The sequence below is a fragment of the Erithacus rubecula genome (genome assembly GCF_903797595.1).
Source record: "Erithacus rubecula genome assembly, chromosome: 3".
Classification (NCBI taxonomy): Eukaryota; Metazoa; Chordata; class Aves; order Passeriformes; family Muscicapidae; genus Erithacus; species Erithacus rubecula.
This window is the reverse complement of record NC_136689.1, coordinates 84,566,306-84,590,604: the sequence shown is the minus strand read 5'-3', so window position 1 is coordinate 84,590,604 and position 24,299 is coordinate 84,566,306. Positions and strand designations below refer to the sequence as shown.

General features: G+C 35.9%; 1 protein-coding gene across 7 annotated transcripts in view; it reads left to right on the top strand.

The window, feature by feature from the left end:
• The window catches only part of PTPN3 (protein tyrosine phosphatase non-receptor type 3), a 154,640-nt gene that overhangs the window by 103,342 nt on the left and 26,999 nt on the right, over positions 1 to 24,299 (top strand). For all 7 annotated transcript variants that reach the window (XM_079300260.1, XM_079300259.1, XM_079300261.1 and 4 more), the window contains 4 exons: positions 4,229 to 4,401; positions 9,065 to 9,199; positions 10,713 to 10,889; positions 22,480 to 22,503. In XM_079300260.1, the coding sequence (XP_079156386.1) occupies positions 4,229 to 4,401; positions 9,065 to 9,199; positions 10,713 to 10,889; positions 22,480 to 22,503 (509 nt within the window). The remainder of the gene's footprint in view (positions 1 to 4,228; positions 4,402 to 9,064; positions 9,200 to 10,712; positions 10,890 to 22,479; positions 22,504 to 24,299) is intronic.

Here is a 24,299-nt window from a genome sequence, read left to right as displayed (position 1 = left end):
ATCAGCAGATGTATAAATATTTTAATTCAATTGAAGACAGCACTTGAGAACTTTGTAAAAGGTAAATATTAACTTGTACCTAAACTTCATGAAGGTTCTTTCTGGTAGTACACAAGCTCTTATTTTCATAAGAACTGTGTTACAAGACCTCCTTTTGACCCACATAGATTAAAAGGTCTGCTGAACACAGATTTCTAGGATGCCTTTGTTTTGCCCAAAAGGAAAATATTTTCTTCCTTTTTGTTTTCTGTGTGTCTTTCTTTTTCCCCAGTTTGGTGAGTTCTTGCACATGTGCATGTTATTTTTTAGGATTCACCTTTAAACAAAGTATCCAGAGACAGTGTTACTGCCCTAATGCTTTCACACACAGGTAGCATGCACAGGGTGTGTCCTTACACACTGTATGTAAAAGGATCTTAAGGTCTTTTTGCTAGCTGTAAGTTTCTAAATATATTGTTTATATGAAGACATGTCACAGTCTGTTCATATATATTTCACTGCATGAAGAAATAAGTAGTTGATAAACCAACCATTCTATTCACTTGTGAGTGTAAACACTTTCAAAACTTGTGTTTGAGGATTTGAAATTCACTGATAAATAGTAATTTTAAATAAATAGTAATTTAAATATCTAAATATTTTCAAATATAGGTAAGTAGAGGCTTTCAAGCAGCAGTTTCCAAATGTGTCTTTGAGAATAGCCGTAGTAACAGAACTCTGAGAATGATTACTAAAACAGGGCTTGGAAGTCAATAAATTTAAGTCCCTTCCAACCCAAACCATTCTACAATTCTCTGAAAATGGGTGTACCCACAACTGTTTAGGAATATTAAAGAATAAAATGTCAATATAGAGCAATCCGTGAACTTAACATAAAATATGTGTGTTCTTTGCATAAAGACTTGACTGCTACCAAAACCAGAATTTTTGTCTCTGGAGACCTGTGTCACTTTTGAAGAGAGCAACAGTCTTAATTTGTTCGATAAACATTTGAAAGATGATGACAGTTCAAGGCTTTTGATTCTTTTAGCTTCCCTTAAGTGATTGTAGTTCTTTATTTCATAACCTACAGAGATGATGGTAATGCACACAGTGTCATGCTTAGAGCTACAGAACTAAGAAAAGGAAGGCCAGCTGCATGACCTTTTTAGTCCTTCTCAGTACATATGAAAAAGCAGACCAGGTGTGCCGCTAAATCTGTGGATGCATCCATCATTGTCAGCCCCCTTTGCTTGAAATTTAGGGCATGCAGTGTGCAGTTCTCCAGTGTCATTTATTGGAAAAGCTTGCTGGTGCTGTGCAGTGAGAGAGAGGGGTGTGGAGTCCTAGGGGTTTCACCAGAACAGGGGGATGCTTGAGAGGTATGTGAGGGCAGATCAATGCATTGTTGTCAGTTTTTGAATTGTTCAATTTTTTCCTTGGAAATACAGAAACAAATAGGTAAATGAATCTGAAAGTAAAAAAGATGAAAGAACGTGAGGAAAGCAGAGCAGATATTGTATATTCATAGATAAGGTATGACTAAAGATGAGTGTTATAGCACTTCTTTTATATTTTGTATGTCACATGTAGATTCTTTACAAAGATCTACAAGAAGTTTTCAAAGGCAATGAATTTACAGTCCCCTGGGATGTGCCATGTTTCATTGATTTATTCTCCTTATTTTTTTTGCTCCATTTTTCTTTCCTTACATGCCTCTTCTGAAAAATCAGCTTAGCTTATCTCACTCTTTCCCTTCTACTCACCTTCTCTTTTACCCTCCCACTGCTCTGGTCTGTTGATTAGCTACTTGATTAGGAGTATGCAGTATTTCTGTTTCTACTGAAGAGCCAAATAAGGACTGGGGAGCAAGAATGATGAATCAGTGAATGTCTGGTGCTACAGAAGCTCATGACATATAGGCTTAATGAAGGGTGCAGGATTTAAGGTAGGAACAGGAACTCGGCTGTTTACAGGCAACATTTTGTACCTTTCTGAAACTTTTATTTTCAGTGTGCCTATCTAATGCTTAAAACCAACTTCATTTGCTTACGAAAATATATATCTTTATTCTCTATGCTATAGATATTTTCAGATTTTCTGTTAGTGGAGTAGGCATACAGCTGATACAGAAGTTCTTCCATATTTTGAATTAGCCAGACAGTTTAGCTATGTGGAATTGTTCCCTTTGCCTTCTTTCTCTAATCCTCATTTTCTGATAATTATTAAAATGCCATTCTTTTAGAACTTGACTTGAGAAGTATGATGGGCATTAGATCCTTGGATCCCACTAGAACTCTGCTCACCTTTAAAAAAGTACAGATTTAACAGCATGACTTGCAAGGTGGCCTGTTAGTGAGGCATATTGTTATTAATAAAAGGTTATGTTAGTCTAGAAATTGAATAAATTTTTATGAAACCTCTCAAAATAGCTTTCCATGTTAAAACTTTCAGCCTACTTAAAAGCTTCTGAAAAGAATCTGTAACAACAGATTGTTACACTTGTAACAAGCAAAATTCAGTAATGTTTTCAAACCTAAATTTAAGAAACAGAATATTAGACGTACATAATTCCTTATCCATGTACTATAGATTTTCAGTGTAATTGAGATGTTTGGATGAAATAATTTTTGTGGCAATTGAAAAGCCAGTGGTTCAGGCTAACAAAAATATCTATACATTTCTTCTTATTTGTTTACTGGAGTAGTAAAACCCTTCAAGTGGTGTTCAACCAACAGAGAGTATGTCAGAAATTTCATTTGCCATTAAATCATTATGATAATATGCTTCATGTATTTAAAGAAATTCTGAGTTTAGATTTCATCATGCTTTCCTGCTTTATTATGCATAACTACTCAGAAGCAACTGTGGTGAACTGACAAAGGTGAATCAGTTCCAGTATGCAAGAGACTCAAATAACAAACCCACATCCTGAAAAGAAAATACTTTTTAAATGCTTAATAGATATAGAAAAACATTTCAGAAAGATTGTAATCATTTAAATGTTTTCCAGTGCTTATGTAAAATCAAGAGGCAAATCTTTTTATCTCTTGAAACTCTCACTGTTTTTCCTAAAAGCGTGTCTGAAACCATGGATTCTCTGAACTACACATGAAGTGATTTGCAAAATGCAGGATTGGTCTCAGATATGTGGCATTTGTAAAATGCTACCTAGAAATAAGAAGAACAGAAGAAAAACAGATTGACTATTCCAGCCAAAATAGTTTGTAGTTTCTTCCCAACAAGACTGTTGCAGTGAACAAGCAAAAGGTTGCCTGTCTAATTATGTGTTGGGATGTCAAAATAATTTAGAGGAGCTGGAAAAGATGAGTGATGAAAACTTGCGGTTTTTTCATTGAAGTGCTGAGCTGTGCAGGCGATTGACTCAGGTCTCCTGTTACCTTTATTTCTACTCTTCGCTTTGCTCTCTCATTCCACTTTCCATCAATAACTAGATTAACTAACTACATCTTTCTCTTGTACAAACTCTTGGCATAATCATTGGTGGCACAATTGTGTTGCAGTCATGTTTCACTGGCACTTTTGCCCTGAAGTTACTTGTAAGAGTTTGCATCGAGACACGATGCAAACAAGTTTTATAGTCTGCTGCCTTGTGATCCTCTTCATTGTGGCCTCACATTATCATCCAAGCAGGAGTGGATTTCAACAGCAGTAGCAGCAGCTCCAGTCCCATCACAACTATTTTCTTTCCCCCAAGAAAGATCACTGTTAACATCTTCAGTTTCTTCTGATAGACCATCAAGAATAGGCTTTTTGCATATTTATGGCACTTGAAGGAACATTATTGAATTGAAGCCTTACATGAAGAGTTTAAATTCAAAGAATGAAGGGGTTTTTCCTTTTGACATTGCACCCTTAATGGAATGTTTTAAAGAATTGTTTTTTGCCTTAAGAGGTGAAAATCTGACTGGAAGCCTGAAAATATATCGATCGGTTTAACATGATACTCATATATACAAAACCTTTACTGTTCTACACTGAAATAGTTCATTAACATTTCATGAACTTGTAAAGTGCACATTTTGCAGTTTAGAATTTCACGTAGTTGCAGAGGTATTTTGACCATCATCCAGCTCAAAATCTGCTATTTGCTGATTTTTTATTTGTTTGCTTGCCACAATGTATTTTTCATGTTTCAGATTAAAATAACTTTATTGTTTTTTTATGACCTTGTTTACTGTTTCATCTACTTGAATGTGTTGAAACATGATGTTCCCTACTGTTACAGAATGAATCCAGAGAGCATATTGTTGCCTTCAACATGTTAAATTACAGAGCATGCAAAAATCTTTGGAAATCTTGTGTAGAGCATCACACATTTTTTCATGCAAAGAAGTCACTACCTCATGAAAAAAAGATATTATCACATTATTGGACTCTGGGTTCTAGAAATCCAGCAAAGTAAGTATTGTTTGAAAGCATGTTTTGCTCTATGATGGGAATGGGTGGATTTGTGCCCGTGGTATCTCACATTTAAGTGGCAGGGTTCAGTCCTCTCCATAGCTTTGTTCCTGTCTATATATGAACCATTTGGCAAGTTATATGGTTGTGGTTTTACTTTCTGCAATGTGTTCTTACAGTAGAACTTTTTTTATAATTGCTCAAAAGGTGTTCAGATATATGTTTTACTGCTATTTTTTCAACTTGCTGCTTCAGTCTGAAGTGTAAGAACACTGGAAAGGAAAAATGTCATGTAGCTAATGATCCAGTAAAAGAATTTGCAGAACAGATTTGTTTTGAAATGTTCAGCCATTAGTATCATGTACACATTCTGTTTAATATGTTAGGGCAATTTGTGAAGTGTGTCACACCAACCACTTTTTACTGACATAAAGACGATAAACTTTTTCCCATTCAGGTATTCAAGATACTCCTGTTGTGACACCTTAATCCTTTATTTGTCTCATTGGATTCTTCTAGTTACGGAGCTGGTACTTTCCTAGTGTTATCTAAGATCTGGTTACCAAGAAGTAATTCTTTAGAGCCTGTGATTTTCCTATATGAAGCTAGGATTATTCCTCCCTAAGTGCAGTAACTGGGCCCTATTGTCATTAAAGTTAAGCTGCCAGTTTATTGTCCAGTCACTTGACGTTGCAATGTCCTTCTCCATTTCTTTGCAGTTCCTTATTTTGGCCATCCTGTGGGATTTTGGAAGTGGGAGGTTTTGCTCTGCTCTTTTGTCTTAGGGACTTTTAGACTTTTTTGATAAGAATCAGTCACAGTGATTGCTTCCATTACACTTACCAGCAATTCGGCTACAAAGGTGTCATGTCCTGTGTCTTCATTGTCTCATCCACCATATCCTAATCCACTTACCCCAGCCCCCAAAAATATTCTGTAATGAAACATAGGAAAAATATTTCATATTAATAGTGAATGAAAAAGGAAGTTTTGTGTCATTATTGTCTCTGGATTCTGGGGGGTTCTTTGACCCTTCAGTGGTCTGTAGACTCTCTAGAAACCTGCATGTTCTCATGATTTTTGGAAAAGATTTTATTGTTTTCTTTTTGTTAATAGGTAGTGTGTTTTTGTGAGTTTTTTGTAGTGTGTTCTCTTTATAATTTAACTTTACATTTAATTTATCAGACTGATTTTTATGTCTTTTATCTGGATAAGCTTCAACTTCTGAATGATATCAACATGCTTCATGCTTTTGGTGGCTTTCCGGTTTTTCATACTCAGATGTCTCTTTTGATATTCTAGAAATTGGTACCAACTGCACTGGTGTTGCTTGTAAATGAATCAATTAACCCTGTCCAACAGCAGGAGTTCTGATAAAATACTTGTTTTTTGCTGGAGTGTAATTTCGTGTTTTCCTCTAGTACTAGATCATAGCTGGATGATCTGGTTTCTAGATCATGAGAAAAAAGTAGTTGTACAAATAGTATTCTAACTGTCTAACATTTTACAAATCCCCATTTTTAGAATTTACTCATTTATGGAGTGTTATGACCTTGTTTTTCCTCTCATGGAGGTGTTGAGGAAGTGGGACTCAGAGTTTGTTGGATTGTCAGGACCTGGAGTTCTTTATTTCTTTCAAATTTGCAGAGATTCAAAACCCTGATCCTCCTACAGACAGATGTATATGCACAAGCATTAAAGGGCCTTTGTAATGTTAAGGAAAAAAACAGTATGGGTTCCAAAGGGCACCAGTTTAACATAATTCCATTTCTTTTACCAAACATATTATTTATAATCTGCAGTAACAATTTCTTAATATTCTGTAGCATACAGGACAGTTCTCATTGTTGGTCTGAATTTCTAAGAAAAATGTTTTTCAACCAATTTCAGTGCTCTGAGGCATTGTCTCTGCTGAATTGCTTACTTAGAATTTTAGGAATGTCCAGGGAGAGAATCAGTTCTGGAGATAACTTCCATTAGCTTAATGATAACCTCTTTAGCCTTATTTATAGGATTAGAATTTTAGGATCTACATGAGGAAGAAGTAACTCAGTAACCATTGTTATGAAAGATTTCTTAACTACATAAGAACAACAGTAATTTAAAAAAGTTTTGAGTCATTCCTGTGAACTCAGCAAATTATTTTCTCAAAATATTTAAAGGATTGTGAAAAAGTAATTTCAGAGGTAATATTTCAGATATTTAAAATTTTTACTTTTCAACTTGTTTATAATTGTGGAATGTTGTAAAATTTTCCATGTTCATTTTCAAGGATGCCTCTGAACTCATGTGGAAGTTACACAGCCAAAAAAGAGATTCTGTGTTCTCCCTTATGAAAGGGAAAAAATTTTTAGTTGTATAAATCAAACAAACACAGACAAAACAAATCACAAAACCAGATTTGAACACAAAAGCTCCTCTGACCACATTGTGCAGTCCTGAAGGTTTTAAGACTGAGTTGCGCTCAAGAATTTTTTCCTGCAGCTTCCATCATCTTTGAAGGGTGCCACATTCAGGTTTTACCTTCTTAACTATCATAAGTTTTCCTATGGAATTTGTGGCTTTCTTGTTCTATGTTCTTCTACACTTGTGTGAGGCAGATAGCCTAGCATTTTTTGCATTAGTTCAAATAGTTGCATTACTTAAGTATGATTTCTTCTTTGCACATACTGTGCCCTTCTGGATTCTCTTAGCTTAAGGTACTAGAGGCATTCCATTTAAATAAGGCTGCTGAGTTGTATAAATTGCCTGTAAGCCTGCTTCAAGGAGCAGACTGAGTCACATCTCCCAGATTCTGAGAGATAAATTCTGGATTGAATGCTGAATAACCTCTCCTAGATGCATTCTCATTCCTTGTTGAAAAGCTAAAAATGTATCTGTAGCTTTCATCAAGGATAGCCTCAGTAATAGATGGGAGAAAGGAATCATTTCAAGATGGTACAGCCCATTCCAGAAAGGCTTTGGCAGTCTTCCAGAATGTTTGCTGAGAAATATGCTGATATTTGGTATCTGAAGGACAGCTACTTGAAGTTCAGGAGATTATAAATCTTCTGTGCCTTAAATGAAATATCTAGAGACATGCCCTATAAGTGATTTTGTAGTCAGGATTAGGGGGTTAAGATTAGAGTTAGGGTTTAGGGTTCTGGCTTCCATCACATGAATTATGTTGCACTTCAAGTTGTCTGTGTCGGAAAATGCATTGCAGACATTTGTAAAAACGAAGAGCTGCTTAATGTGGAGTTCTACACAATGAATTTTTTATAATGCATCCTCTTTTTCCAGTCTTTTGCTCTGCTCCATCTACATAAAGCTTCTCTGAAATAACTCTGTTTCTGAAGAAGCTAAGTAGCTGATACCTTGTCATTGTATTCAAAAGTCTTAGAAAAATAAAATGGGTAGTATAGTCAAAGCTTCTCCTACGTTGATGGATTTTGTTTTCTAAGCATGAAAACATACATGGATAGATGATTTTAATCATGTAGATGCTTCATACTAAATTTTTCTTCTGTTTTTTATACTTTGAGAAGCTTTTAAAGTACATTTAGAAGTTGAAGGAATTGATTTCCTTTAAAATCATTAACAAGATGTATGAAATACTTCAGTATATATGAAAAAAATGTATGGGTTGCTTTTTCTTTTACTTGTATGAAGAAAAAGTAGTACAATGCAAAGCATCCTTAGGGTTTGATTTTAACATAATCCCCACAGCTTTAACACTTTTATTTTTTTTGACTGCTATATAAAATTGAGATTTTGTCAGCACTGTAGTAAGATCCTTACATAGCCTGCTATCCCAGCATGTACAGCTCAGGGCTTAATGAGCCGAAGGTGTTTTCTCTGTAACTAATAAATTTTCTTCCATGAGAAATTCTAGACCTGTAAACTCAAGGATAAGCAGTTTATCTCTCAGCTTGACTTGTGGAATGCTGCGTAAAATGATGAATAGGACTTAGTTTGTCTGAATTTCAGTCTGCTTAAAGATTTTCTTCATGCTGAGTATTTTCACTATTAAGATGCTTTTATTGCTTTTCTAGCTGTGGTTCTTATCTCGGTTCAGCTCTTTTCTTGTCGGATTCTTGTCACAAGAAGCAGTCCAGACCTGGACATCCTATTTTCACGTTGTATTTTTTTTAATTATTGTCTCTATAAGGAATACATCACTCAAAAGTGACTTTCTTCTACAATAGTGATGTCTGGTGTAGCTCTTAGTTGATGAGGCAGCAGGTAGAGGGGTAAAGTTGTCCTGTGCTCACTGTAGCTCTTGCTGAATTGCGACCCCTTTGTGAATATTAACAGGGCAGCTTCAGAACACATTGCCTGTATTTGAACTGTGTTTTGTCAGGCACTCAGTACAGTGCCAGTAGGACATACTGAATTTCCTGTTTTGCCCTCGGTCTTCTTAAATACAATTGGGTTAAAAATAATTCTCAGAATAAGTTATTTTTACCCAGGCTCGTGATTAGCAATGTAGCAGGGATTAGTGATCACTTTTATTGTCACAAATAAGGGACAGCAAATGCCTCTGTGAGAATGTAAACACATAAGTAAGGAGCAGTAGCAGGGGATGCTTTAAATTATGAGGTTGACTTTCATAAGCATGTTTTATTTCATTTAAGTTTTCTATGCAAAATAATTCACATGTAGTTGTTTTATATCTTTTCAGGTCTGTAAACAACCAGTACTGCAGAAAAGTGATAGGTGGGATGGTTTGGAACCCATCTATGAGACGATCCTTATCAGTTGAGCACCTAGAGACCAAAAGTCTTCCTTCTCGATCACCTCCTGTTACCCCCAATTGGTAAATCTATTTTCAGCCTTTTTCACACCTTCTAACCTCCTACCATTTCTCATTGCATGTACTCGATCAGAATAATTATGTAGCGTGTACATACATATTTAAACATTTTTATTCTGAGAATCTATGTGACAACAGAAGGGTGGGTGTCACCTACCTCAACTTTAGCAAGGCTTTCATGCCATCTGCCAAAATCTTATACCCAGATTAAGACATTATGTTTCTGGATGGGTGGACAACAGGGTGGTTTAAAAAAAAAATGTTAAAATGGTTGGATGACTGGACTGAGAGGGGAGTTGTTAATGGGTTACACTCTACCTGGACAACATTAAAAAGTAGATAACTGCAGGGATCTCTCTTGGGACCTGTCTGGCTCAACATCTTTATGACCTGGAGGAGGAAAGGGTATGCTTGATCATAAAGTTTGCAGATAGCACCAAACTGGGGGCAAGTCAATAAGCCTGGGGGCAGAGCTGTTCTCCAAAGTGATCTCAATAATCTGGAGAATTGGGCCAATAGTAAATGTGTGAAATTCAGTGGAGACAAACATCGTGTCCTGGTGTAACAGCATTGTCTGCAGTGCAGCTTTCTGGAAAACAACCTGGTAATCTTTATAGGCAGAAGTGGTACTAGAGCCATCTGGTATGCCCTGACAGCAAAGAAGTCCAACTTGGCAGAATTAACAGAAGTGTAGATAGCAGGCAGTGGAAGTGGTAGCCCACTTTGGCTCAGCATTCTCTAGATTTTATTAGAAGGCTGCAACCCTTTTTGTCTGCAAATACAAGACAGACACTTATAAACTGGAGCAAGCTCAGCAAAGACCACCAGCTCCAAGGTAGTCAGAAGGCTGGAGCACCTACCCTGCTAGGAAAGGCTGACATAGTGGCACATGTTCAGCCTGGATAAGCAGGAGTTTCCCAGATGCCTAATAACATCTGGTGGTAGGCTAATAACAGCCTGGTATTACTTAGGAGAAGGCCTTCTACAGGATGAGGCTGGATTTTTCACTACTACGTAATGGGAGGAGGAGGCAGCATGTATATGTTGAAACAAAAGAGATTTTGCCAGGAAATAATGGAAAAACTGCTTCACTACGTGGACAGTCATTGCCTGGCAAAGTTGTGTGGTCTCCATCCTTCAGATTTTTTGAGATATGAGTGAATAAAACCTTAAGCAGCCTACTCTGGCCTTAATTGACCGTGCTTTGAGCAGGAGATTGGACTAGATGACCTCCATGAGTCCCTTCCAACCAGAAATCTCCCGTGATTAAAACTTTAATAACATAAATTGTATTTTAGAGGGAGGAAACCCCAAATCGGTTCAGTGTACTGATCCCAGCAGTGTATGATTGCCTAGTATACCATAAGAATGCTTAAAAACTGCTTATTTCAAGTGAGACTTATAGGCCTGTTATGATGATGCAGATCATAACTGTGAAAGGATAGAAATTTTACTTTTAAAAGTTTCATGAAACACTCTAATCTTCCTGCTTGTGTTTGTGTTCTGTATTTCTAAGGCGGAGTCCTAGACTACGTCACGAAATCCGCAAGCCACGGCACTCATCTGTAGATAACCTTACGAACGAGATTAGTTATATTACTGAAACAGAGGATGTTTTTTACACATATAAGGGCTCTCCAACGTCAAAGGACAGTGATTCAGAGTTCTCTCAGCACCGTAGTCCAAGGAGGAGGTAAGGACTTCTGCAAATAATCCATTGCCTATTTTGTTTTTTTTTAAAAGCACCAAACAGAAAACCCAAAGAGCTGCAATGGTAAGCAGTCACAATCAGTTATAATGTTACAATGAGTTCAAACAGTTTTGTTTGCATAAGCTTTATTTTTACCAATTGCTATGCTGGAAATTTCATTACACAAAATGACAAGTCAAAAGCAAACCAGCCTTTCATTGCTAAACACAGTACACAGTAGTTGAGCTGTTAGTAAAATTAGAAGAACTACTAAGGCATGTCTGTTCAAATCTGCAATATCTTGTTTCCTAGTAGCTTTTGCAACCCTGTCCTGCCTGTCAAAAACTTTTTTCATGGGAAGAAAGACTTAGTGAACTCTTTTAAGAGTTGACTCACATTCCACATCATCAGCTCAACCTTGTCAGTTAAAAGAGGTATTGCATTTGAGTGTACACAAGAGCATCATAATGCTGGTGGTCATCCATCTTTTTCTCCTTCAGAGGAACTGTCGATGGCTTGTCTAGAGGCAGTGTCTGCTTTTTGGCTGTATTCCTTGAGGACCAAGTTTGTTCTCCTCTGCAGTGCTTTTAACAACTGCTAGATTTGCTGCCAGGAGTTGAAGCACCTGTCTTTGTGCACTCTGATTATTTGTTTGCTCATGTATTACATTATATGTATGGCTACACTCAACTAATAACTTCAGATCATCACAATACCAGTTTCAGAAATTATGTACAAAGTCCCTACTTGTTCAGTCTCAAAAAGAAAACAGCTACTTTAAAGCTTGGAACAGGGGAGAATGCTGTGTATTAAAATGCATGTTCCTTTGTAGCATTGCAAAAGAAAAATGGCTTTCAGTGATGCCTAGTGACTTTAAGGCAAGGCATATTTTGAGAAGTGATGTCTTAATGGAAGCTGATAGGACCCACCTGCCTCTGTGACAGTGTGCAGGTACTAAATACAGCTTTAAATTCTGATTGAAACTATTCTCATAAAATTCTATAATAATAATATTACTACATTACAGCAGAGAGTTTTCAATAAAAGAAAGGAAAAATTGACATGTATGCATATTTGAATTTTGTCATTCTTTTGAGTATATTAAGTATTTTGAGTTTGTCACTTCATTTTTCTATAGTTCTGTCTGGAAAAGAGCTGAACCTTAATAATATTTATTAGTACAAATGGCAGAAGAAGCTGTGATAGTACATAAAAGCTAGGCCTTTAGATGCTGTGAATAGTCATAGATAGCAAACCATGTCTTTGCTGTGTTTGTAAGTTTGCAGATGATACACTTTTAGAAGTATTTTCTGAGTAGGAATACTGGGAGGCAGACATAAGAAGAGATTATGAGGGTAGAAGCTGTAGACAGAAAATTGTGTTGCCATGCTGTGTTTTGTGACCAGTGAATTGTGTCCTGCCAGCTAGTACATTGTGGGACTTTTTATTTTCCTTATTCTTTTCTTCTCCTGTAGTTTTTTTCTTTCCTTCCTCTTTCAGTTATCTTATACCTACTGAGAATGGAGTGGAAAAGCCTGCCATTATGCCTTTTCTCAGACAATGAAAAAAAGGATGTTCTAAATTTGAAAATAGCACATTCATGTATTTTCTGAGTCCCAGTGACTGTGCTGAATCTGAGTAATATCACTTACTGTGGAGATTTTTACTGTTACTACCTCATATAAACCATTGCTTTTCTTCTTACATCTTATCCCAAATGCATTATCGGGTTTTGGGGTATGTTTATAATGTTTGATACTCTGCAGGTAAATGAAAAAGTGCCTGCATAAATCTGATTAAGTAAATTCAAGTTGTGTGTTTTTGAAGAAGACTAGAAAAATGTTGCTTTGTTGTATTGACTGTTAGACCTTTGTGAAGTAAAATAGTCATTAATAATTTCTTTTTCAACAATTGAGGTAAAATGCTAAGTAGCCATTTAAAAAAAAAGTGTTTTTTCTCCATAGTGAGGTTTGTTAGTCCACATTCCAGTTTTTTTTTCCTTTTGCAGTGTTACAGTAGTTATTACTTCACTTCCCTTGTTGAAAGATGCAAAGTGAAATTAAGTATGTATAGTAAAATCTTTGTTTCCATGAATGCTGGTGGATGGAATCTTACCCTATCAGCTAAATCTTTTTTGTAAGTAAATAGTTTTCCTTGCATATTCTCAGTGTTAAATATGGATGCTTTCCCTGGGCTTTTGCCACACATTGGGAATATTTAGACATTAACTATAAAACACCTTTTAGTGTACTGGTAAGTCTTACAAAGCCAACTACCCATATTTGCCTTGTTGGTCTTCAGTGGATTTGAACTGACATAATAGAAACATACTATGAAAAATAAAAACCCTGATTTTTAATTTCTTTTTTATTAGAGGAGAGCCAAGAGTAGCTTCCCAGAGTCTTGCTAATACACGTTGTCTTTAGGGGCCCCTTTTTTTACTGCCTAGCCCACTGGGACTGTTAATAAAGGTGTTAGTTAATGCTAATTATAACTACTAAATAGCCTTGGCATGAAAAATATCTGAAACATTTTTAGAGAGCTGCTGGCAAACAGCTATAAATACTGGCATTTAATCACTGAATTATTATGTCTGTGAGCTCATATAATAACTCTGCAACAGTTTGATTTCTGTAAAGTAAACATCAATTTCATTTACTATTTCTGCAGCAAGGCGGTGCAAGCTGCAGTTAGCATGGGATGTAGCTCTTGACTTATTTTCCAGCTGCCATCAGCAGTTCAGGGGTATGGGTAGTCTTCCCTCTTTTTAATTTTTTTTGTCAAAATGAGTGGTTTGTTATTGTTCAAGCTGACCTGTTCTGATGGAATGGTTTTTGAGGCAAATCACAGACAAAACTCATGCACAAGGCTTGCTACCTTCCTAATCCTGCCAAGGCACATTTGGAACTTTGGGTATCAGAAAGGTAGAAGCACCCACTGCTGTCAAAAGTACATGCACCTGCAACTATTACTTTATACAGATTTTCTTTTCCTTCCTGACAATGTTATATTTATTTTATTAATAATTGATTTTCTTCCTTGCCCTGTTTACTCACATATAGGAATCAATCAAGTTCTGCTTTCTTTCTATGAAATAGTACACAATTTAGAAAACAAATTATGTGGAACAGCTCTTAGTTTAGAGTGCATAAAACATAGCAATTGTTAATATTTCTTCAACTTCTTTGAAGATATAGTAATGTATCAACATGTCATCACCTAGAGCTATGTTTGATGTTAAAATCCTTTAAATGAACATGCTGGAAATGAGGGTCGATAATATTTTGTCATTTCTTTTTTTGTTAAGAACAAAATAATTGTTTATAGAATGTGCTTTTTGTGAACACTGTGCTTTCTAACTGAAATTTGAGGTGTGTACCACAGGATGTGACTGGAAAAAAGAAAATTGGAAAGTAGTTCAAAGCATGCACACAGGTGAACTACAAAAAACCAGGGCAAGCTTGTGAGTACAGTGTTAGGTGTAGCTTCATTGCTCCTGCTACCCAAATTATCTAAGGTACTTTCACATTCAAGAACTGCTTGGGGCTCAGACATAGTGAAAAGAAGCAATTTTTCTCTTTCAGTTTAATGTCTGCAGAAAATATTAGAGCTATCTATTGCATCTGTATTATAGACAAAAAATTGCTCTAATCCCAAATTAACATACATTATTTAGAACTTCATTTGCAGGGCATGAATAGGTTTGCCTATCTAAGCCAAATATCCCAAATCATTGCTGCTTACAAAACCTGTCAGAAAAGACAGTGCTGAAGAGGACTTGAACAGAACTTTTCTTTAGCCCAGATCTCTCCAGCCTTTGTGAGGAAGGTGTCCCCTGTCAGTTTTTCTTTTTGTTGCCCTATTGCTGGACATCTCAGCTGGTTGCTACTGCCACTGAAAAATTACCACTAGCACAGACATGGAGCCCATACTTGGCCTTCTGAAGTCTCATATGTTACATTCCCTGTTGTGCAGCACTTTCTTATGGCTGTGCCTCACCAGTTCAGAACAGGTAACCCAGTCTGTTTCATGACTACATGTTATACTCACTCTGTCACTCTGTTTATGCCTGCATGTATATGCATGTGGTACCATTACTATTTTGTTCTAAAAATTATTTCAAGAACAGCATTGGAATAAAACATACTGATTAGTAAGTGCAATTGTTTGATAACTGTTTTTCAAATAGAATTTGCTTTCCATAGTCTTGGCTTCCCTGAAGATATTTGAGAGATTTTCATTCTCTTAATTGAAGCACTGTTGCTGATGACTTTTTAAACTTATTATCTTAAGCAAAGTGGAAAACTTCTCTCTTTTTCTGTGAGATTATACGTCTTCAGATGTCCTTAAACTTTGAGATATACATTATGGAATAGTGATGAATGCTTTCTTTTACTATACAAAGTGAGTTATATTATGAGACTTTATTATTCCTAAAGTTTGCTCTGTGGAAAAGTTGTTTTAATTTGGGAAGTTTTTTTTGAAGTTGTGTCATACCAAAAGGCTACCTAGCATCAACTCATCCTGACCCTCTGCTGTAGCCTCAGTAGAGCTCCTGAAGATGTTGTTTTTGAGAAAAATGTTTCTATTTCAGTCTAACAGGTTTAAGCCACAGCTAGCTATTTTTAAAGGCAGACTGATGGACTTGTCCAGAGAATTATTTTTTACTTCAATTTTTCTTTGTCTAGCCTGGTGTAGTGCTTGAAGATTAGTGCTGTTTGCAGTCTGTCTTGATAAAGGTACCACTATAGTTGCCAAATTTGGAATGAGACTCTCAGATGTAGAGGAACAAGTCATCCTTGCTGATTTGCCTTTCCCTGACACCACTCTGATCTTTATGCTACTGTGTCATTTAAAGAGAAAGGGTACTGGAAAAATAAAATAGAACGTGACATTGTTTCACTATCAGGTTGGTAATATGCTTGATTTATGAAGTAATCTTCAAATCTAGCTTGGTTTTAACTGGAGCAGTAGGCTAGTTATGTTTTGGAATCGTGTACTCTGACATGCTTGATCTTTTATCAGCTTTCTCCTGAGAGGATGCACTGGCCACCCCCAGTGCGAGGTCTGGTTCTTGGCATTAGTAGCTTGAAAAAAAAAAACTAACATGCAACAAGTGTAGGATTCTTCATAGATGAACTCTTAGAAGAAGTGGGAAAAAAACCCCCTCCTTATAATAAACTAGCCTGCCCTTCACCCTCAAGTAAATAAGTGAAAATTTGAGCGGATATAACAGTTTTGCTGGTGTCTTTATGTTAAAATATTTGGTATAAATTTAAAATTTAATTTAAAATGTTTCAATAATACACTTTTTAAACACTTGGTGAACTGGAAATACCAGGATCTGCCATGAAAACTTAAAGTCAGTGTAACCAAGTACTATTTATGGATCTGTAGACTTTAATTTTTCTTTATTTTCATTGTTCCTTTCATTTTTCTCAAGCACCTTTGGGTGCATGAGGTGTGATACAGATGTTCACCCTTCACTAGGCAATGAGAAATGAAAACAAATTATGAGAAATGAAAACAGAAGACCACTGTGTTATTTAATGCTCTTAACCTCCAAGAACCCAGGTGTGGGGAGCTGCATGGTTTTCTACTATTCAGTGTGAAAAAGGAGTGTACTCCATTTTTCTCTGTTCATGGATTTAAGGTTTCTATCAGGCTTTGTGGGAAGACCAGAGTTGTGGCCAGCACACGCACCTGCCCCTTAAAGGAAAGTTAGTAACCTTGAGTTTCTGTAAGAAAAATTGTTACATGCAAAGGATTACTGAAACCAACAGTAATTTATTTTGGCAGCTCAGGATAATCTTAGTCATGTTACCTGTACAGGAGTTGTTCCCTCTTTCCTTTATAGGAGAAGAGCTTGTAAATTCAGGTTTAATAGCTTGTGCTTTTTAAAATAATTTTAAATTGTTTTTTAATATCATGGAATAAACAGTTTGGAGTGTTAATATAGCTGTTGTTTGCCCTCTTAATGCCTTTTCTCCTATTCTTGAACATACTTTTCTGAATGGGAAGGGTACTTGTCAGGAAGAATATATAAATTTGCATTAGTTTAATTCCAGCCAGCAACCAAGCACCATGCAGCCACTTATTCCCCCACCAAAGGAACCAGGGAGAGAGAATCAGAATTGTAAAAGCTAGAAAACCCATAGGCTGAGAGAAAGACAGCTAATGAGGGAAAGCAAAAGCCATGCACAGGAACAAAACCAAACAAGGAATTAATTTTCAGCTTCCCATGGGCAGGCAGGTATTCAGCCATCTCTGGGAGAGCACAGCCCCATCACTTGTAATGGTGACTGAGGAAGACAAACTCCATCACTCCAAATTCTCCTCCTTCCTTCTTCTTCTTTCCACTTTATATACTGATCATGATGTCATATGGTCTGGAATATCCCTTTGGTCACCTGCATGGCAGTATGAAAAGCAGCAAAGGCCTTGGCTCTGTGTAAGCCCTGCTCAGCTTTAACAAAATCATCTCTGTGTTATCAGCCCTGTGTTCAGCACAAGTCCAAAACAGAGCCCTATACTGGACACTGTAAAGAAAGCTACTGCAGCAGTGAAAACCAGCACAGTATACAAAGTGCTAAAGAGAAAAAATGATTGGCTTATTGGTGTAGAAAAGTAACCTGATAAGCTGGGTGGAGGATCTTGTTATCTGAATTATACTCAGTTTCTCCTGTTCACCTTGTAATTAAATAAACCAAACATGTCTGTTTGGTTTGGAGCAGCAGAATGCATAGGAGCAAATGTTTTGGTACTTTTTTAGAATAGATTTACTGGCCCAACAGAAGAGATTAGCTGTGAAATTTTTTAACCAGAAATAAGATAATTGTAAAACATGTTTCTAAGTGATAAGGTAGAGTAACAGTCGGCAAGAAAAGTTTTCTGACAGGTAGATGATATAGATTGTTTGTTTATATAGAGTCATACATTGATTGATGAGGTAAATCTGGCAGGTTATTCACAGGTGCAAGTATATGATGCATGAGAACCGGGAGGCTGGGGGAGTGGTGGAGGGGTTGGTCACATTGTTGCCTTGCTCTGCCAAGAGAAGATTATCAAGAAAATAGAGTCAACTCTTCTTGGAGATGAAGAGCAAAAACCTGAGGTGTTTTTGACACAAGTTATGGCTAGGGAAATGCTCAAAAAATAATGAGGGGGAAAAAATTACATTCTGATTATTTAAGCCTTTTTACACATCATCCAAAAGGGGAGAACCTCAAAACACAACATGTCAAGTACCTGAATACCTCATCTAGCTTTTATGTCTATTATTTGAGTAAGAGTTTAAGTCACCTCTCAGGTTTCCTTCCAACATAAATTATTTTGAGTCTACAATTCTCCTTGTTATAAATGCAATATATCCTTTCATAAACTTTTGTCTGAAATGCTTGCAAAGCTATAAACATATTTCAATTTACATTGTAAAACTATCTTTTGCTAGTGATACAAATGGAATAATGTTTGGAGGGGAAGGAAATGAAATGATGAACTAATATACAGAAAGGAAACTCACTTGCACTGTGCTATGAATTTCTGGAAGTGCACATACGTTCCTGGTGTGTGTGTGATGCATCATCTGGTGAAGGTATTGCACTGAAAATAGATTTCCTGAACGGATGCTGCATTTGTTCAATTCTTTTAGCTTAGCATTTGAGAGACAATAAACTGTAGCTGCATAGTGAGCTTTGATGAAAGTACTATGGGAACACATCAATGATTTAACTAAAATATGATTTTTCACGTGAGGAAGATTTTTAATGCTTTAGTGTTGATAAAACCACTCTTCAGATTTATCCAGCCAAGTCCTGGTAGCTATTCTTTTGGTAGAAAATTGCAAATAAGTGAAAAAGTGCACATATTTTAAACTGTTATTTGTCCTTAGTTTTTAATCATACACAGATATGATAATTTCTTTGTTCTTAAAAAATATGTTACATTTCACAAAATTCTATTGTCCTTGTTTGTGTACTTCAGCCTTTCTCAAGGAAGACAGCCTAATACTAGACAGTGAAGCTGGGAATATTTCAATTAGTTTCAAATTGGAATTTTAAAGCTATTACTGATAGGCACTAAGTTTTACCTGCTTTTCCACCCAAATAGGCATGAAAATAGTGCATGTATATATTTTGCTTAGATGTAAAATTTTCTTTTTAAATGTATAGCCTTATTCATATGTACTACACTTTCCTTGCCAGTTCAAAAAGCAATAATTTTGCATTCAAACAGAAAATCTCAAAGTTGAATTGCAAATCTGTGATAAAGCAAACCTTGCAGCAATCCAAGCAGTTGCTGTGTATCAAAACACATGAAATTTTCATGGCAAGCCAGTAAACTGGAATACAGTCAATAGAGGCAATGCAGAGTAACAAAGCAATCCCTTTAAAGGTGATGATAACAGCTTACAAATATGAATGACTGGAATTTATAGGAAAGCACTGAGTATGCTTGTGTATGCCATGAAGTCCTCAAGTTTTCTGCACTTGTTTTCTTAATTATGCAGTACCAAAAAAGCTTATGATACCTTACAGAGCCATTCTCTTCACAGAAATGCTGAATATTCTATGTATAAATTTCTCTAAAAGGCAGCAGAAAGGTTTTGCTGCAATACCTTCCACTTATTTTGCTTACAAATAAAAAACCCAGTTGTAATGGTGATTCCTCAGAAAAGAGGTGCTAATGGAAATGCTGGCATGCTTGCTCTCCCCTGTAACACCCTGCAGGTGTTACAATGAAAGAAGCTTTAAAAACTTCAAGTACAACATAAGGGCAAAACCTACAGATGTTTCCTTCAGTTGTTTGTAAAGGGGGAGTTTTGCTACAGTGCTATTGTTTCAGTTGACCCTTTTCTCTCGGGGTTTTATTCTGCTGTAGTTTGTCATCCTTGGTTCTCAGAATAGCAAAATTCCCTGGTAGGTCAAACCAAAATGAGGAGGAGGGCTCTTTCCTTAAGGCTTTTCCATTGTGTCCTTCCGACAGAATAGGAGAGTTTGACTTTTCAGGGAAAAGACCTACATTTAAAAGACAATTATCAATAGATCAATCCATATTGAAAGAAAATTGAAATGGCATGATTTTAGTTACATTTTGAAGTGAGGAAGAGAAATTACCTGAAGTTTTGAAGTGTACCTGTTTGCTGCACCAATGGAAAGCTTAATCTCCTTGCAAGGAAGGGCTCTCTTCCTTGATGAAAAAGTTGAATGGCTCGTGTGGTGAGTGTTGTCTTTCTTTGACTTAAAGTACAGTCCTTGTGTGTTGTGAAATGAGGAAGATGGCTTAGTAAACTGTGTAACACCGTGTAGCTAAAAAAATCACCTATTATTAATATTTAACGTATTTTATCATATTGCTGAGTAATTAAATACTAGAAATACTATTTAACTGTGTTACAGTGAAAAATTCTGCAGTTTCAGCATACTGACCTACTAAGGACTTCAGGAAGACACAGCTGCACTGTCTCTGATGAATTCTTTTAGTCACTCAATTTGGTCACTTTTCTCAGTCAAATATTTGGGCTCCTTTCTTCCTAATTCAATAGGTTACAGAATTTTCAGTAAATCTTTTAGAGCTAATGTGTTTGAATTAAAGTGCAATAATTTAACAAGTAAATCTTCATCAAATAGTACTAAGAATTTACATCCCACATTCATCTTCAAAGGTAGAGATAATGAAAAATTTACTGTAAGTTTACAGAAGGTCTATGAATGAAAGCCCAAGTTGTTTTTTTATTTCTCAAACTTCCTCTTTCTCTTGGGAAGATAAAGGGGAGACAATATATTAAAACTAGGTCATTGTATTGATTTTTATCACAATTCTATGTCTGTTAGTTTTTGATTAAGACTCTTGAAAGAGTTAACTCAAGGTAAGTTTGATTCTGCACAGAATTTTGTAATAGAGCTGTTGGTCTGCTTTGACAAAACATAAATATGTACAGTTTCATTGTTCTTTGCTTTACAAGGAAATCCTTTAGCTTAATGAAACTAATTATTTTTAGTGTGACTTCCTAAGGAAATAAGGCTTATATCATTGTACAGTCCCTCTGCCTCTGTTTCCACTTGAAAATATTTGGACAATGCAATCAAATGTAATGTAGGAGATGGGTTTTTGAATATGAAAAGTTTATCAAGACTGGTGAAAGTCAGTGACTAGGCAGGGGAAAAATCCCAAAACTTTAAGATGACATTCTCTTCTCACTGAGCAGTTAAAGTAGAAGTTCAGTATTTGTCCCATTTAGATGTGAGCTGGTGAGGCAGCAGGTGAGTTTACATTCCCATAGAATCTGCTTACACTTGGAGGGTAAAAATTCTCTAGAGATTGTGGACAAATATAACCAGAGATATTAGTGGCTAAGTGGGGATGGATGTCAGTGGGGTCTGAAGTTGTGTATGACTGCAATAAAGGGGAAAATGCTTGATGTTTGAAAAGTATTAAAAGTACACAGAACTCAAACCTCAAAAATTCCTCAAGGATCATGCTTTACCATCTCTGCCTCTCATGGAAGAATTTCTTCATATTGTTGAATCACATAGAAGGAATCTATGACTAGACTGATACTGGTGCTATTTTTCCTGTCATTTTGGTGAAATGTAGTATGTAATTCTTAGTATTAAGGATGATTTAGAGAGCATGAGTTGAAAATTTAACTGTATACTACGAATTGCCTGTTAACTTGGCAATTCAGTAAGTCTTCTTTCAAACTGAAATACTTCACATATTTTTTCCCAGCATGGACATATACTACTCCAGGATTTTAGGTCACTGCTTAAATGAATTTGTAAAGTTATCCCATCTGCCTTAAACTTTGCTTTGTAAGCACCTTTTTAAGTAACTTTTACTTTAAAAATTGTCTTAGTAGCACTGCTATTGTTTTAATTTATGTCATATCATTTAGCTTGCTGTTTCAGGTGATTTTTAATGAAGTTAATTGAATACGTTGGAAAGTGCAGTGTACTGCAAATTTTGATTTCTTTTCCATTCTAGGATGTCCTCATTGCTGTAGCCACTTCTACTTTCATTATGCTTTGTCTCAAAATTTTCTGTCAACACCTTCTCTGCTCTCACATCATGAGAATAAGCTTTGGAAATGTCATGCTTCTGAAGCCACCTGTGCTCATTTCTGGCTACCTCAACATAAAGATCTTGCTACATTTTGACTTTTACAAAATGCAGTCAGTGACATCTGTAGTCACTGTAATCCACACCTAAAACTTTCTAAAATGATGTAATGTATCTGGCTAAGTAATTGTCTTTGTAAACACCTGCATAGTTTGAGTTGCAGTAGCAGATGTGTGCTGCCAGTATTGGGCTTGTATCAAAAGTGAGAGTGATCAGAGCTGCTCTGAGATTTTTTCTGAGTGTTTTATAAACACCCTAGTTATCTGATTTATACTTTCACCATAGGGTTAAGTATTTAATTTATTATGAGCACACCTTTTGGCTTTTATGCAGGTTTGGTTTTTTGTTTGTTTTATTTTTTTTATGTTCTTGGGTTTTTTGTTTGTTTTTATTTGAGTTTAGTTATTGTTTACTTGAAGATTTAACTTATTTTCATTTAATGTTGTTTTTGTGTTTGTTGTTTTTTTACCAGGTCATCTGAACAAGAATCACCAAAGTGAGTTTTCTTTACACTTTCTCCTATCTATTTAAGATAAATAATGAAATATATAACTTCAACAGATTTTTCAAAGCACTGGTTTTGTATGATTAAAAGACACAAATAAATGTATAAATCAATGAAGATTGTAAAGATTTGTGGAAAAAAGTAAGTTTTGGGGTTAGGCTTTGGAAAGTCTTAAGTTGTAATAGATCTCTCATCGCTATTAACAAAAAATGTTGGGAACTGTTGCTAAAGTTTAATGATACAAAAATCCACTGGTAATTTTATGTGGTGATTCTTTATATAGTGCCAGGTGAAACTGAAGTATGTAATCATATTTTTCTGATATTCGATTTCTTTTCTACTTTGAAAAATCATTACATGGGCTGTAATTTCAACTTGTAAATTGAATGGTTTTTTGGACTGTGTTCTGAAAAACTGTTTAGGATGTATTTACATGCACGATGTTCCTCTTTGCTTAACATTGACTTCACCAGAATGATGAAAAGTCTTGGAAGCTATCTGATAAAACAAGAATTTTGACAGTGTAATTGTAATTCACTACTGCAAAGTATTCTGAAACTTTGAATGCATTCAGAAAGTGCCACTTTCTGTAGTAACTGAAAATACTGCAAATGTTGTATGAAACACCTTATTGCCATTGCCAAGTGAGCATAGTCTAGCTAAAAGTTAGAAGTATTATGGCAAGAATACATTTGTTTGATGGCATTTTTCAGGACGTTTGCATTTGTTGAGATCAGATTTTCACAGGCTGAAAAACAAGAGTTTGTAATATCAAAGTTCACTGCAGTACAAGTCCTGTATGTTAAAAGCTACACTCCTTGGAGTGTAGAATTACTTCTTAATTGGCAGCTAGAAATGGCTGCTGGAAATTATTCATAAAACTCACATATATTACAAATACCAAAGCAGAAATAAATGTTTGAATTTACAGATTTTTATGCCAAGGTTTACTTGGTAGCACGTGTACTTCTGCTACTTAAACACTGTCAAAATTTGATGTTGCTATACCTGAGCTTTCCCCAAGACAGTTATTTTCACATTAGGTATAAGGATGGAGCAGTTAGCAGTTAGCATGAGTTTGGTCCAATTAAAGAAGGGGAGGGGCTTGGTTGTATGAAAGGTCTGCATGTCATCCTTTTCATAAGAGGGAATGTAGCTAAATGAGCATTTGGGCAGTCCTGGAGCATCATCAGGCAACTTGACCAAATCCCAGATTTAAGAGTTTTAGTTACTGACTTTTGTTATCATTGAATGGTCAAGTTCTTGAATGCCAAATCTCTACCCTAAGTTAATTCTGGGTCCTTTTGTGTGGCTGTAACTATATCTCAGTAAAATAATAACTGCAATTAAACCTGTCATTGTCACTTCATTTCCTATTACTCTGACAATTTATCCTGGCTTTTCTGCAAACTGCCTTTTCCCACAAGGATAAGGTTGAGATGGCACTCGTTAGAAGGAGGAATCTTTAAAAAAAGAAAAATGTGCTTTTTAGGAATGAGACTGGAATCGCAGCAAAAGATTTTTCATGGATAGAATTGGCAACTTAAATGCTTTTCTGTTGCAGTTCAGCCCTTTCCATGTGTTACTGTGATTTTCTGTGCTGCTGCAACTGTGCCTTTCACTGCTAGCATCCAAATATTTTGCTCAAAATGGTTTTGCTATTCCAGAATTTTTGTCCATTTTTTCTGGATGTCCACTGATCAAATGATAGGCTTAGATCACACTCCAATCCTGTTTCCCAGTGCTTCCACTAAGAAGTGGTGTTAAATGTTTTAACTCTTAAAACT